Source organism: Colias eurytheme, chromosome 1, assembly GCF_061535395.1.
Source record: "Colias eurytheme isolate Ceu_HAF_F1 chromosome 1, ilColEury1 Martin Lab GWU primary, whole genome shotgun sequence".
NCBI lineage: Eukaryota > Metazoa > Arthropoda > Insecta > Lepidoptera > Pieridae > Colias > Colias eurytheme.
In genome coordinates this window covers 4,344,896-4,357,721 of record NC_142980.1, presented here as the reverse complement: position 1 = coordinate 4,357,721, position 12,826 = coordinate 4,344,896, and the positions used below count along the sequence as shown (strand labels likewise).

Below are 12,826 nucleotides of genomic sequence, written 5' to 3'. Positions count from 1 at the left end.
TATCAAAAAAACGCATCAAAATCCGTTGCGTAGTTTTAAAGATATAAGGATATAGGGACAGTGAAAGCGACTTTGTTTTATACTATGTAGTGATGATGACATGCAGATAACCAATTCGTTTGCGAATATTAGTGGGCTGGTGTAGGTATTAACTAATTATGTATACAAATTAATTAGAAACGTGTAATCTGAGGTTTATATTTAACGTAGTAACTCTATTATGAGGTGGAAATTTCAATGCTCGCTTTTACTCTTCTCTAATGCTTGAAAGAGTTAAATTACAAAATTGGACTTTGGAACAGTGTATAACCGATTCTCATATTTAGTGGTCGATTTTATTGCATTGATGAATATACATTCAATTGGTTATACAACCACGAAATTTTCATTGCGAACTATAAAGTGTTACTGTAATAATTAAGTTATTGAATGTGCCATTCAGGTAAATGTTATTAATTGTATGCGCCTTAATTACCTACTTGCAAGAAACACTAAACATGTCTTATAACAAAATGTTTTAGAACACCAAATATTATATTACTCAAATGTTATACCTCTTTATTTGCAAAAGAAACAGACGTTAAAATTCTAGAATCTTCTACCTTTATAAATTGGCAGCATAATACCGATAACGTAACTAAATTACGAAGCACACCCAACTCGCACTTTGTACTAACCCATGTATAGATTTATGAACTTATCAATCAAAAGTTCCCATTGTTCTTGCTTACTTACTGTTTGGTTGAACTCGAATTAAATGATAGGAAATGAATCGCGAACTTCTGTGACCCCATTTCGGTGTTTGAAAAATTTATTACCTCGGTGGGAGGGAGTTGGGGAATTTTAAATTGTTTTGTGGTAACATTGACACTATCTTTGATATAATATCATGTTCGTTTGAAAGGTGTCTTATAGATTGAGGATAAAATAATAGTGTATTGGAAATAGAGTAAATTGAGGTGATGTCAAAATAAAAGAGCTTTACGGAATACTTCCGTAAAACGTACTATAATATTGGTATGAAATTTCGTTCCAGTAGGTAACTTTATTAATATAAACGAATATTCTTATATTATTTTTTACTATATCTTATATATAAAATCTTCTTATATATAAAATTCTCGTGTCACAATGTTAGTCTGCATACTCCTCCGAAACGGGTGGACCGATTCTCATGAAATTTTCTGTGCATATCGGGTAAGTCTGAGAATCGGCCAACATCTATTTTTCATATGTACCACGGGCGAAGCCGGGGCGGACCGCTAGTATTATATACGTACGTGACTATAGGAAGGTATACAGCAAGGAACATTTAAATCAATCATAGGAATCGAGTATTAAATGCATCACTTTGATATTATAAAGTAGCCTGTTTCTAAGGTTCAGACTATTTTCTAAAGAAAGAGATTCTCATTTAAAATATTAGTTGCGATAAAAACTAATATTTTTCATACATGTTGTGATAAATAACGTGTAACAACACGCAAGGCGAAAATACGTTCCCTTTGAAAGTAACAAACTTGCTTGTTATAAAAATACCTATATTTTAGATAAAATCGTATTTTACCATTAGAGACACGGAGACACCTAAATGGAAATTTCTTTATCGAGGCAAGTATTTAATATACACATTAAAGGAAAGTACGATATTTACCTACGTCCCATTATTTAATATATTTTTTTTAACCTACAATTTTTACGAGCATTAAATCTCACATAAAAGTCTAAGCTGTAAAATATTAAAATTATGAATACACTGTTTAATATGTATAAATTAAATTAAATTACGAGTATTGAACTTGTAGAAACCAAATCACCTTTTTATTATACGTTAATTATTTTTAAGCTATTGCATAGCTTCTATCGCGGGCCTTGACGCGGGGACCGAATCCAGAAATTCCGTAACGAAAAAACCTCACGCTCCCCACGCTCCACTCCGCTTTACCGCGGCAGTCCCCGAGTGCCACACGTCTTTTTTGACGTGACAACGTCTTATAATTCGATAGAGCCGGCTGCACGCACGAAAAAACATGACTCATGCGGCGTTACCTCGCTCTGAGGCGTTCTATAGGCTTGAAGTGCAAGCGAGAGCGCGGAACGAGCGACAAAGAAGCATAATCGGACGTTGTCACGTTCAACTATCGTCACTAAACCAACTGTAGAGACAACAAATTATGTTAACTTAACATTTGGTATTCATATCATTAATAAAACAATGCCAATGTCATGATAACCAATTCCATTATATAAAAAATTACCAGTTTTATATTTTACGAATAATTTGATTCTGATTTTGTAATAGAACGTCAAAGAACAGCCTGAAATAAAACGCAGGTATCATTTTTCAATAAAGTGTCATACGTGGTCAGCGCCTTCATTAATCCATCACCTAATGTAAAGGTAAAATGTAAAGGTTTCTTCAGTAAAGCCTTTGTTATGAAATAGAAAACCTTTAAAAGCATTTCGAAACCTCTTATTAGAGATTTCTAATTACACACTTAAATGGCAAAGTAAATAAAACAAATTGTTCGCTTAAACATATTAACTAAATAAATACCTCCGTAAGATTGAATAAACAAATACAGAACAAAATAATATCAAATAACATTTATAAACACAATTTTTTTAGCCCATTTGAGCGTAGGTGGAAACATTTACCCATTATTGTTTCAAATTCTTTTGCCCAATCCTAACGAATCTAAAGGACATTACCATCCTCAAATGTCACCGGCTGCCCTTTTGTAGAAGCTGGCCCGAGGCTTGGCTGTCGAGCTCTTTAATGTATCCCTTAGGATCAGAGCGAAAATTTTGGAATCTTTGTTGTTAGAATACCCGACGGTAAAAGGGTTATGTAAGAGGAATTTTGTTCCAATCGGTAACAACGCCGTTGTCTTATCGAGGCCATTGCCACATAATATATTATAATATTACTACGTACAGAAGGTTCACTCCCTTACAAAAGTCAACTTTAGGCATAAATAGTAACGAGCTCTATAGCTATAATAGTTACATTATCAGTAACAATCAAATCTAGATACATTTAATACCGTACATCCAAGAATGTTGAAGATTCCCTTGCCCGTTTGACCAAAAAAAGCAAATGAAATAACTTCGTAGTTTAGTTTCCGAATAGCGTTCGGGAATAGAAAACAAGAAATGGAGCAAAAACTCTATGCGTTACCGACATGTGGAGTGTGAAAAAATAAGGAAAGTTTTCGGTGTACACTGTCGAGAGCGGAGTGCATGTGCACCTCGCCTAATTAATTATTGAGATCACATCTTTAGTCTTCTCTCGTTATAAACCGGATCCTATATTCTATATGCGGTTAAGATGCTTCTGTGATGTGAAATACTTTTTAAGCCTTCTATACATATTATGAGATGTACTTTTTTTAATATTACCCGTTTTTAAATAAAAAGTCTGGATCAAATTAATTGTTAAGGATTTAAACTTTGTAAACAATAAAGACAACGATAATAATAAAAAAAGCCTTATAATATTATCACTTTTCTGCATACAACTTTATATTAACCAGTTAAATGCATTGTCATAAGAGTACTGTTTTCTACGACAAAGAATCATGTTACATTTTAACATTGTTATAATTTTTTCTATACATTTCACATCATATTCATAAAACATCCATGCAGAGATTGTAATGCGTCAATAACCGCTGTGCCAAAGAGACCGAATACGTTTTATGGTAGAATATATTTCACGTAAAGTTTTTTTTTTATATTGTAATATATTTAAGTACGAACTGCCGCTTGGCTCGCTCTGAGTAATAAAGAACGTGGCCAATTTTTTGGTTCTTCGACATTTTAAATATATTTTTATCTTTAATATATGCCGACCTCAATAATATAAAATTTTCCGATTAAACCCACAGTGTAATGTTTATTTTTTGCTTTTATATATTTACACAGGCAATCCAGGCAATCCTTTGTAAGCTTTTTAAGGAATTCTCAACGTTTCTGTTACTGTAATACTTGTTTTTGTGATAAGATTAAGAAATGCTTTAATGCGATTTCGGCCGATCTTTTAATTCATTTGAAAGACAAATAAATAATGCCATCTTATCCGTATTACAATAACAAAAGAAGCCGACGTATAGAATTTTTTATATCTGAAGAGGAAATATAGTCAAAAAATATTCCTCAGACTATTTATTACTATACTTTTTTCTAAACGCCCGTTTCGTTTTCACATGACTACCGCATTTTTCAGGATAAGAAATAAAACGTTCCACTAAGTGACCACTGCATATCGTCAGCAATTATACTATTCTCTCTAGAACTCCATTCCCTCTCAATTCACTGGATATCTATTATTTTTACTGCATAAGCTTGTTACTTTGCTCGCTTTATTTCCATTAGAGATTGATGGTTCAAATTGATTGAATTCATTGATCTGTCAATCCAATTCGCAGGTCACCAAGTGTAATATTATTTAATAATTTTGACTTAAAATCTAAAATATGAAACATTCCTTATAATCTTGTGACCTTGTTCAACTTAACGAAAGTTAAATCCCCAGAGAAAACGTAATAAAAAGGCTCATCCCATATGTATTGGGACTTTAATTCTTATTTTCCTATTTTCTTACTTATTACCGAATGTAGTTTCGGTTTACGGATAGTGACTTTAAGAAGCTTTGCAGGGCATTGAAGGTCAACACTACTTGCAAAGTAAATCGATCAGTGAAGTTGTAAAATGCATCTGCACCAACAAGAGTTCACAGGACTTTCCTTTATTCTCTCTATATAAGCCATGTACTATAATCGACTTGAAAAGCTGCATTAAATGCATTTGGTTTGAGCAAATAAAAACAATGCAACCTAGTATCAGCATTTGGTGGACACAAAATGAAATATGACCTCAATATTCATAAATAAACAATGTTATTAAGCTCATTATGATAATGACGCTTCATTCCAATATCTCTTATTAAAATAGTTTTGTGTGGAATATTTAATTGTGATATTACTGGATTACTAATCACATTATGGTGTTATATAGTGTTGTGTTGATAATTTTAATGCGAATGTACACGTTATCACAATAATTTGCGGTAATACTGTTTGTATTACTTTGATATGAATCAGCGCTACTGGGCTATAAAGATTAACATTTCACACATCGTATAAATTAGATATATGAATGGCTGAATTAGTATTGCATATGTATGGTACACTACAATGGAAAACAAATGTAATGTATATAGTAAAGTAATGTAATGTAATCAATGCAGTACTTACTTATATGACTAGCCACTAGCCCCGGCTCTGTCCAGGTTGTTGACCAGGATAAAAACTTTAAAGATCTTTGTCAGTATTATTCCTTTCAATTAGTTTATCATTAGTAGTTTTTTTTTTTTTTCATTATGAAAATAACTCCTTCCTTCTTGTATTTTCACTAGTGTAAATTAAGAATCAGTAGGTAGTTAAAATGTTGACTATACGTCATTATCTGTAAAAATATTATTATTTAGCAAGTTTTTCTACTGAACTTATCTTTTTGTAAAAAAATTTCTACAAAAAGATAAGTTCAGTGGAAAAACTTGCTAAATAATAATAACAGCAAAGAAAAAAACTGAAGATGAACTCACGGCAGTTTTTAATTTTCTTCTAAAACGCAGGTTCATCCGCATTTGCATAAATAATATCGGAGAGAACTTTTAATAAGCAATGTCATGATGCATTGGTGTATAAAATTGTGCAACCTTTTTGCATCAAACTTTAAAAGACGTCTGCAAATGATAAGAGTAGTCCTTCTAAGAGATTTCTATCGCAAAGCTTCGTATTAACAGATTTTAGACGAAAGCAAATGTCTTTGCTGGTAAATACTTCCAAAGGAGGTAAAGTCATAGAGCAGATTTATCAGTTGCTGCGCTTCGCGTTTTCACCCGCGTGGCTCCGCTCCTGTTGGTCTTAGCGAGATGATAGATAGTCTTCCTCGATGAATAGGCTATCTAACACTGCAAGAATTTTTCAACCGAACCAGTAGTTCCTGAGATTAGAGCGTTTAAACAAACAAACAAACAAACTCTTCAGCTTTATGATATTATAGTATAGATAGATTATTTTCTGATTTAAAGGTAATTCTCAGTTGACATAGAGGCTATTGACCTGACGATTGCATTGACGTGGATGCAATACGAATTTGAGAGTCGTGTGATGGACATTTTGCTTTTCTGATGTGTGGATTGTGGATATTCAATTACGTATGATATATGAAGGAGCTATATAGGAGATATCGATCAGTTCTTTAAATTCAAAATCTTGATTAGTTTTGGATATTAATACGTGAAAGATCAGAAAACATTCGTTAATATAGAATGATACATTTAATTATTGCTCCTTTGACTCTTCAAGAAGCATATAGGGCCTCAGCTAATTTACAGCAAAAATAATAGAAAAACTTACTTTCCCTTTAGCTTCTTGTCATTCTCACAATAAATCACGTTTAATCCTTTATAGATACAATATCCTATTATAGACCTTAACTTTTCATGTAAACGAAGAAATATAGAATGACAATTTTTATTGCGTAAATTATAAAGCTTTTGTTCGTGAAACACCATTAAGAACATGATAATGTATTCCTCAGCGGACTAACGAATAAGAGCGTATAAAAGTCAATGTTAACTAAAGTTCTGATTAATTAAAAACAAACAAAACTTGTGTCCATATGCAGAAAGAATAAATTATTTAGAGTTTTCATTATAAGTCCATGTATTATCCGCATATTTATGTATATTTTTTATTCCCAGGTCTGATTTTCGAGAAGGATTCCGATGAAGTACAGAACGCGTTCAAAACGGCCATGATGATGTACAATTCCAAGAAAGCACCAACCGAGTTCCAGCTTTACATAGACGTTATTAACACCGCCGATGTGTACAAGCTTTCGCGGCTGAGTAAGTATTGTTTATTTTATTTACACATAACAAAACAGTAAAAAGCATTTACATATATGTAACTCAAGGAACAGAAAAACACACGGCGTTGCATAAGTGATTTCTCCCAGGCAACCAAATGAAAATATTATGAAAAAACATAAATAGGAAAAAGTAAAGCTTAGCAGTTAGAATAATAATATAATACAAAGAGAAAAAATGCAATAAATTTCATAATACACATGCATCTATGTGCAATACCAAATGTAAAATGTAAATAATGAACACCAACTAGGTTTTCAAATCTCGATAAAGTTTCAAGCTTGTGTATATTTATTAGCAAGGCACAGAATTAAAAAGTTTAAATCTTTAGCAACTATTTATTACACAATGCACCTAGGAGAATGCGTATTGCGGAACAAAAATATCAAGAGTGCACCCAAACTTCCTAAATCAAGCAATTTATAATATTTATAAAACATCGCTCCTGTAAGCACTTTAATCCTTTATAATAAATACATTCATCCCGTAATATTGTAATGAAATATTCTGCCTCCAGTCTCATTGTGATAACGTCCCGTGAATTAAATTCTTGCAAAGCTTATTAATTTTAGTTGCATATTATAGTAGGCTTGAAATTGCGGTTTTTGAGTAGTACCCCATTGACTGTAGGTGTTAGACGATTAACAAAATCAATATCAATGATATTTCAGCATTTACGGTATTGTTCAAATACTCTTGTTATGCTTAAAATTATAGTGCATGTTAATGTTTACCGGGATAGTTTAGAGAAGGAAAATATAGCGAAAAGGGAATGTGTATCCATCCTTAAATGGTATGAATTCCTATTTATATTTTTAAGTTTAAGAGATTTTACATAAACATTATTTTCGAGCTGATTATTTATGTTTACGTGGTATATTTTTTAATAACTTGTTCAAAATTGTCAGCAGAAAAGGCGGTTTTCTGCTATTATATACTATGCTGAAAATAGAATACCTACCGTATAAAGTATTCACTTTAGAATAGATCAGCTAAAACGAAAATGATGTATCACATTCAGAACTAGAGTAGAAAACGCGAAATAATACAACTTTTATTCACCAAAACTTTATGAATCGGACTTCAAAGTAATTTACGTCAGGAACTTTATATTGTATTATTGAATTTTGCTCTCGAGTTTGTTGAACTGTAATTAATCTTCTGTTTAGACTTTTGTCGAAACACCTCGAAAGGATGATTTATATTGCATTTTATTTACACTCGAATACAAAACATTTTGAGTTGAGACATTCATTGTCGACAGAAACAAGGAAACTTTTTGCCCAAACAGACGTGACTTGCGCTAATCGTAATGTCGTATGAAATTTGAGTTATCGCTAACGAATTATATCAGATTTTTGTTTACATTTAGATACAACGTTCATCAATCAACGAATCTTTCAGTAAAATCTTAAGTATAGTATAGATAAGTATAGTATAGATAAGTATAGTACCTATAGAATCTTTCAGTACAATCTTAAGTATAGAGCAAAATTTTTAAATTCGTCTTTTTTTACTTTTTCACTGTACTGTTTCATACCAACTATCATAATATGTTATTTAAATATGATAAGTAGTTCTAATCTGTAAACATTTCAATAATTTCTCATTTCTAAATATAAAACTAAGTATATTACTTAGTTCAATAAAAATAAAAATTTCAAAAGATTTCGTGAAAAAGTTCACACTATTTTTTACAAATCAACGTATCAATATTGACAATTATACAACTGTCTACAGTCATAAGAGACATGGCAAAGTATTTCATAACGTTATACGAAATTCCAATAACCTTAATTTATCTGCTGTCTTTAGCACGAAGTATTCCTAATTAATTTCCTGCAATAAATATCCAGCAACAACGCTGGGGCCAATAATCTGGATAGCATTATTGGCTGTAATAAGCTATTACGGGGCTATGATTGGTCCTCTTTAAGATATACCTATATATCTGCTTGCATCGACACTGCCTTATAAATATTAAAGCAGAGTAAAGTTTAAATTATAGAATTAAACTTATAATTTAAAAAAAAATAAGTGGGAAATCTCGTATCTAGCGGTAAAAGATATAAACTAGCATAGTAAACGTACAATCAATTTTATTTTTAACAATATGTTAATCACAATATTAATATAAGATAGTTTCAATTTTATACAATTAGCAGAGCAAAAAACTACCCATAAGATAAACTAGAACGATTATTATTATCAATTATACAATTCGGATTCATGTCACGATATTGCCAATAATAATAACCAGATGTTAGATTCCAAAATGATTGTATTAGTATCGATTTGTATACTGTTAAATATATTGGATTGTACGGGACAATGGTTGGACGCCTACGGCATACTTAGATAATAATCAAGACCCCACAGGGTATCGTTTTTGCGCACAATCATAATTTAGCTTCATACTTAGGGCTTTCTCTTAAATGAGATTTATTTTTAGGTTAGCCAATAGCTCCCAGCTCACTTTAACTTACAAATAAAATTACGAAACCCAAATATAATTTCTCCCGAGCCATGTACTTACATGTTCTAGGAAAAATCTTGTCACACACAGATTTTCTAAACCTCTCACAATTTACATACGAATTTTCTTTAAACCGAAATCTATTTCTCATAAGAATACATCGGAGGCAAATTTCCCTCCTCCAATTCATAAAGATAACGCAATTTTAAAGCGAGAAGCCAAGTTTCTTTGCGGTGTTCTCAACGGGCGCTTCATTTAAATGCAACACGGTGATATCTTTTTATTTTGCCCCGTCACGGTGGACTGATCAAAACACTTTGAGCTTTGAGAGTGAAATCCCTAACTGCCCTATACTTGTCCCCTCTTTCACGCTTCCACAAAGAAGCATTCTTTTTGTCCGTCACCGCCGTTATAAGATTTGCGGCTATTATCTACCCTATTATTATGCGCACTTTGATGTTTATTTTTATAGACATCTTGAGCAATATTCTTCGTAGAATGTTGACATTATTACGTAGATTACTTATCTATTTTAACGTGACGTAACGATGGCGAGGAAAATTCTTATTTAAGTCATGTTTGTTATCACTTATTTTTAGAAAAGCAATCATAAAATTATGTAACATAATTTATGTGTTACCATTAAAATTTAGGTAAATAATTAATAATTAAGATCCTGAAACGATACGACACTACTTAAATAAGTTTGTTTTAATATATATTTCAATCGACACCTTAAATGAGCTACTATTACCAGCTGTATTCAAATCGAAGTTTACGAAAAAAAATACAAAGTTTACGCAAACTTTAATATCGGGGATCTTTAAAAGAAAGTTAAACAAACTCGTTTACAGCGAAATATGGCTGTATTTTGGTATTTATGTGTAAGTTAAAAGCGAAAAGATCAAAAGATGCTGCGGACGTAGTGTTGGTTGTATTGAAGCCACAGGCCTCTCTTTGTATGACTTTAATACGAACGTTGAATGCTAATATGAATCCATTTTGATCGTTATATTGCAGTTTTATTTTGTGTGTTAAGCGTTTTTATAGCTTTAGGAAAAATAAAGTTTTATTTCTGTAATTTAATAACTTTTAAACCTAGTTTAATATCACTATTTAAACTGTATTTTTAAGAATGGTAAGTTTCATACCTTCGTTTGTTAAAATTACAAAAAACATTCGCAAATTTGAAAACAGGTAAATAACAGTAAAATTAACCTCATGAACCATAGATTTCATGTCATACCTGATAAGTAACCTTTTAAACGACAAAATACCAATCTATTTCATATGATTATAATTTTAATATTCTCTTATCCAAATAATATACAAACATCTACTTTGACCTCAATCTGAAACATTCGTAAATTTAATCAACGAAAAGAAAACTCTATTTTCATTTTTCAATCTTTATTTTGGATAAAGCTGCTTGATATTACAATAATACACTACATTTTATATTTTATCACTTTTATTTTAAGCTGTCCTCTTTTTTTACATTTATTGCAACATGGGTAAAATATACCTATATCTATTCTATGAAAAAAATATTTAACGTTTCACAAAATATAATATTGATTTCACCACGGTAAATGCAAAGTAAATAATATATATATGTATATATATTCATTGACATAAACCATATTTCGGATGGATAGTTTTGAAATTCAAAATAAAATGATTTTCAGTGGAAATTCAATTCAAAAAGCCGTTTACATTCGTAGTATAAACAATTTTCACAAAAATACAGTAAAATAGAAAAAGTCAGCCGGTGTTAGATGTTAAAGGCTGGCCCAGATCGTATACAAATACTGCTGGCGGGTATTCTAGTTTTTTTTTTTTTGTTTTTTCAACATATCAAATAGGTAAAACTTTGATACGAAAAATTTACAAATATTTAAACATTTGGAATACCCAAAAATACATTGGCTATATTGCAACTGTATTTTTGCGTAAAACTCGCGAAAATCAAGGGGTATTCCAAGAATCGCTTTGGCACAATCGAGTTGTACAATGCATTTGAGCGTGGATGTAATTTATATAAGTAAATGTAAATATTTTCTTCCTGTATCTTGTGATCTTTGCTGCAATTCAATTACTTCAACTCTTTTAGAAAATAACGCATGTAAACGAGTAGGTATCTACGCGACATTTGCCACACATTCCTTTAAAAGGGGTTTAGGTACTTTTGTACGGGTTAGTGGCGTCGTGATGAACTTTCGCGGCCAGTAATGAAACTTGGATATTAAAAAATATATATATATATTTATATTGCGTATATATACATCGTTTTCATTAGAATTCTTATATACCTAAATAAAGGAGAAACCTAAAAAACCCAGAAAAATCTTATAATACAAAACCAAATATTTATGTTCCTAATACGTTTCGATTTATATCCATAATAACTTTTGCTCACAATATATTGCTCTTTGAATATAACCAAATTTCATCACTGGCCGCGAAAGTTCATCACGACGCAAACTTTACCCAAAGCCCTTCTTTACCCACAATGATCAAAATCTATGAATCCTTTTATTTGTATTTTGAGATTAATTTGAAAACTGGTTGAAAATTCCCCTTTTTTTTGGTATTACACCATTAGTCCGGGATACATCGCCCATTTTTGCAAGTGATTACTATCAAGCTAATTTTTCGTGAGTAGCTTTATTTTGATGAGATGCCCAATAATTTCATGTACGAAACTCTCGATTGTGGTAGCTTACAGAGGTAACAAGGAATTTTTGATTTGACGGTTCTCAGATATTTATTACGCAATTTGTAGGACAATATGTCCGTTGAATTATACAAGTATTAAATAAGTGAAAATAAAAAAAATCAGCTGGTTAGTAATCATTTATGATGACTTCGTTATCGATACACATTGGAAAGGGGGACTCTTTGATCAAACCATAGATTTTGTAGGACAAATATTTTTTCTAATAATTTAGATAATTATCTTGAGATTGAACAAAAAAAAACATTCAGTTGGTAATTAATATTTGAGAACCATCAAATCAAAATATTTTATCCTTGTTTCCTCTGGTAGCTACCACAATTGAGAGTTTCGTACATGAAATTATTGGGCATCTCATCAAAATAAAGCTACTCACGAAAAATTAGCTTGATAGTAATCACTTGCAAAAATGGGCGATGTATCCCGGACTACATCCTCCACAATGTCACTTGGAGCGTGAACTTATTTACGCTGAAAGATGCATATTTCATACTCCAACTCAAAATTAAGAAAGATTAAACTCAAGAATATTGCAAACACCCACATACTAAAAAGTTTTTAATTGCAACCTTATGTGGCCTCAACTAGTTAGGTATAGTTTAATTAGACGTATTCGCAAAGTCTGTAAAAACTCTTCATCTACGCGTAATTATGGCCTACTTTCACGAGTATT

General features: G+C 31.4%; 1 protein-coding gene across 1 annotated transcript in view; it reads left to right on the top strand.

Annotated features, from left to right (window-relative positions):
• Positions 1–12,826, top strand: part of LOC149910973 (glutamate receptor 1-like) — a 147,556-nt gene that overhangs the window by 60,548 nt on the left and 74,182 nt on the right. The window contains exon 3 of the mRNA XM_090101549.1: positions 6,773–6,919. Coding sequence (XP_089957675.1) covers positions 6,773–6,919 — 147 coding nt within the window. The remainder of the gene's footprint in view (positions 1–6,772; positions 6,920–12,826) is intronic.